The sequence below is a fragment of the Austrofundulus limnaeus genome, unplaced genomic scaffold (genome assembly GCF_001266775.1).
Source record: "Austrofundulus limnaeus strain Quisiro unplaced genomic scaffold, Austrofundulus_limnaeus-1.0 Scaffold803, whole genome shotgun sequence".
Taxonomy (NCBI): domain Eukaryota; kingdom Metazoa; phylum Chordata; class Actinopteri; order Cyprinodontiformes; family Rivulidae; genus Austrofundulus; species Austrofundulus limnaeus.
This window is the reverse complement of record NW_013953205.1, coordinates 86,851-89,315: the sequence shown is the minus strand read 5'-3', so window position 1 is coordinate 89,315 and position 2,465 is coordinate 86,851. Positions and strand designations below refer to the sequence as shown.

The window sequence follows — 2,465 nt, the reverse complement described above, 5'->3', positions numbered from 1 at the left end:
TGTTAATTATTTAAATTCAATTCATTAGTTTGAAAATAAATTTCACTAAATTGAAATTGAATTTAAATTTTGTATCTGAATTAATTTTCTTTAAAACTGTATTTTGGTTTATTAAAAATTCAGTTTGACTTCTTTCACTTAGTACTGAGTACTTTATAATTCATGTTCAGTCATTTATTGTTGTATAAAAATAGTTCCTCGCACTGACACATCACACACAGCTGGGATGTCGGAGCTAGTCCAGGTATTTTTCTCCTCCGGCAGGTCGGGACCAGTCAGAACCGGGTCAGCGTCGGTGTTTGTGAGTCCGTGTGTTGTTGTCACCTTTGGGGAACAGCAGCTGTGAAGCGTCTTCTTCTACGTCTCCGAGCTGCGGAGGAGCGGCGCCTCCAGCCGCCATGATGACGGAACACAACCGRCGGCTTGGGTTCGAGGTCCGGTCGGGTCCAGGTACCGTTCTCTAACCATTAAACACCTGCAAGAGAAAAACCAAACACGGACACCGCGCTGAGCACACCGAACATACACCAACTTCCGGTGAACTGCCGCTGTTACTTCCGGTGCCTCTGAGATATCCCTCCGCCCCCTGCTGGCCGGGTGTTTTCACTGACATCACTATGTTAGCGGCGAAAACTCGTTTTTTATAATTAACTGAAGTTTTTATGTAAATATTTAACCGTGAATCCACCTGACCTTAAAGTAAAACTTATTTAAACACTCCTGATAAACAAACTTAGCAGCTAAAACTGTTTTTAATATTAAAGCAGGGCTTTGATTAGCAGAAAAAACACACTTATCAGATCTGAAAAATAAGTCTGCTACCGTGCATAAACATTAAATATCTTAAGGTTAAACCAAATTTTTATCACTTTCACAATGACTTTATTTTGTACTGCAGTTCTCTTAAAGTGATGCACACTAAACATGCCCACAATCTGTGCTCTTTAACTGAAGAGTGTGATTTAACATCTGAACCCTGGACTTTTTTTTTTGTTCCTTCTTATTTTTAAACTTCTTATCTTTATTTGCACCCAGCCTTTTCTCTTATATGCAAGTTTGTTTGTTTGAAATACGCCTTATTGTTTGTACATTGTATTATTTTGTGTGTTCTTTGTTGTTTAATAAAAATAACATTGAATTTAGGAAAAAGAGTCTGCGTTGGCCGGGAATCGAACCCGGGTCAACTGCTTGGAAGGCAGCTATGCTAACCACTATACCACCAACGCTGCATACTGATACAAGATGGCGACCAACTGAGGGTAAAAACTCACTGAGGATGGTCTCTTGACTTTTTTTATTATTATTAAACAACATAGAACACACAAAATAATACAATGCACAAACAATAAGGCGTATTTCAAACAAACAAACTTGCGTATAAGAGAAAAGGATGGGTGCAGTCTCTTAACTTCTCTAATGTATTCTCTGGCAGTTCTTCACTCTGCGGGTGTAATGCACGGTTTGGCCACCGGGATGTGGGGGCGCTGTTTCCTCTTCATCTCTTRTCTCAGTAAGGAAGACTTCATAACCTCAACATATCAGGTTTAATAATGTATCCAAACTTATAAAAAGAAAGAAAGTGATATTTTGCAACAGAAAGGTAGGTTAACCCTTTTAGAAGATTTTTAAAAATATTATTTACATTTTGTGGTGGAGCACAGGCTGTTTGTCAGACTTCTTGTAGTTTCTCTTACAAACCTATTTATTACTCTTGTAACATTTTTTGAACTTCTTTTTGTTTATGTGTAATGAAAAATAAATCACACAAGTTTGGTTGAAAAAGAATATATTTGCCTTGTTTTATGCTTGTACTGAATTCTGTGTTCATGTTTAAATAAGAAAATATTTTTCATGTTCATATTTTAATAATTTAACCAAACCCATGTGGTCATTATGTTTTTTTTAACCAGCACCGCTGTATTAAAATAAATTAAAATAAAACAACATTAAAATAAAAAATGAAACTGTGAAATAATTTATGACGCATTAATACAACAGACGCGTGTCTCCATGCATCTTACAAACCAAACTGTTTAACAATAAACAACTAAAACTGCAAAATATCTACCAAATTCATTTAATAAAGTCTGTTAATTTTAATGTATTAGAATACTTTGATATGTTCACACCCAAAGGTATTTAAGTATAATTAAAGAATGAGAAACATATTGTGCAGAATTTCCTTACATTACATGTTTTAACACACGTTTCCTGTTTATAAAACATGAAAAGGGATTAAATTATTTGTAAAATTAAAGACACAACTGTGCCACAACCAGGGATTGAACCAGCAACCTGCAAAGTGAGAGCAGCTGTCCTGGTTCTGATCTGTTGTGGTGTCTGTGGACCGACACACAACCACTACACAAACAGTGAGTCCACCAGAACCACAGCAGAAAACAGATGTTAGATTTTTATTATTCTACAGTTCAACATGTTCAGAATTAAACATAAACATAAATAAA

At 35.7% G+C, this 2,465-nt stretch overlaps 2 protein-coding genes and 1 non-coding gene across 3 annotated transcripts in view; 1 reads left to right on the top strand and 2 right to left on the bottom strand.

The window, feature by feature from the left end:
• Positions 1–324: 324 nt before the first annotated feature.
• On the bottom strand, positions 325–711 carry polr2d (RNA polymerase II subunit D; the record flags this gene model as incomplete). Its single annotated transcript, XM_014028748.1, is given in 1 exon segment — positions 325–711. A coding segment is annotated over 1 exon segment (76 nt), but the record flags the coding sequence as incomplete, so codon positions are not given.
• A 443-nt stretch (positions 712–1,154) lies between these two features.
• On the bottom strand, positions 1,155–1,226 carry trnag-ucc (transfer RNA glycine (anticodon UCC)). Its single transcript has one exon. It is a non-coding gene; the product is annotated as a tRNA-Gly (tRNA).
• mmp23bb (matrix metallopeptidase 23bb) overlaps positions 1,223–2,465 on the top strand; it is a 13,052-nt gene continuing 11,809 nt past the window's right edge. Inside the window, exon 1 of the mRNA XM_014028746.1 lies at positions 1,223–1,510. The gene's annotated coding sequence lies outside the window, so the exon portion shown is untranslated. The remainder of the gene's footprint in view (positions 1,511–2,465) is intronic.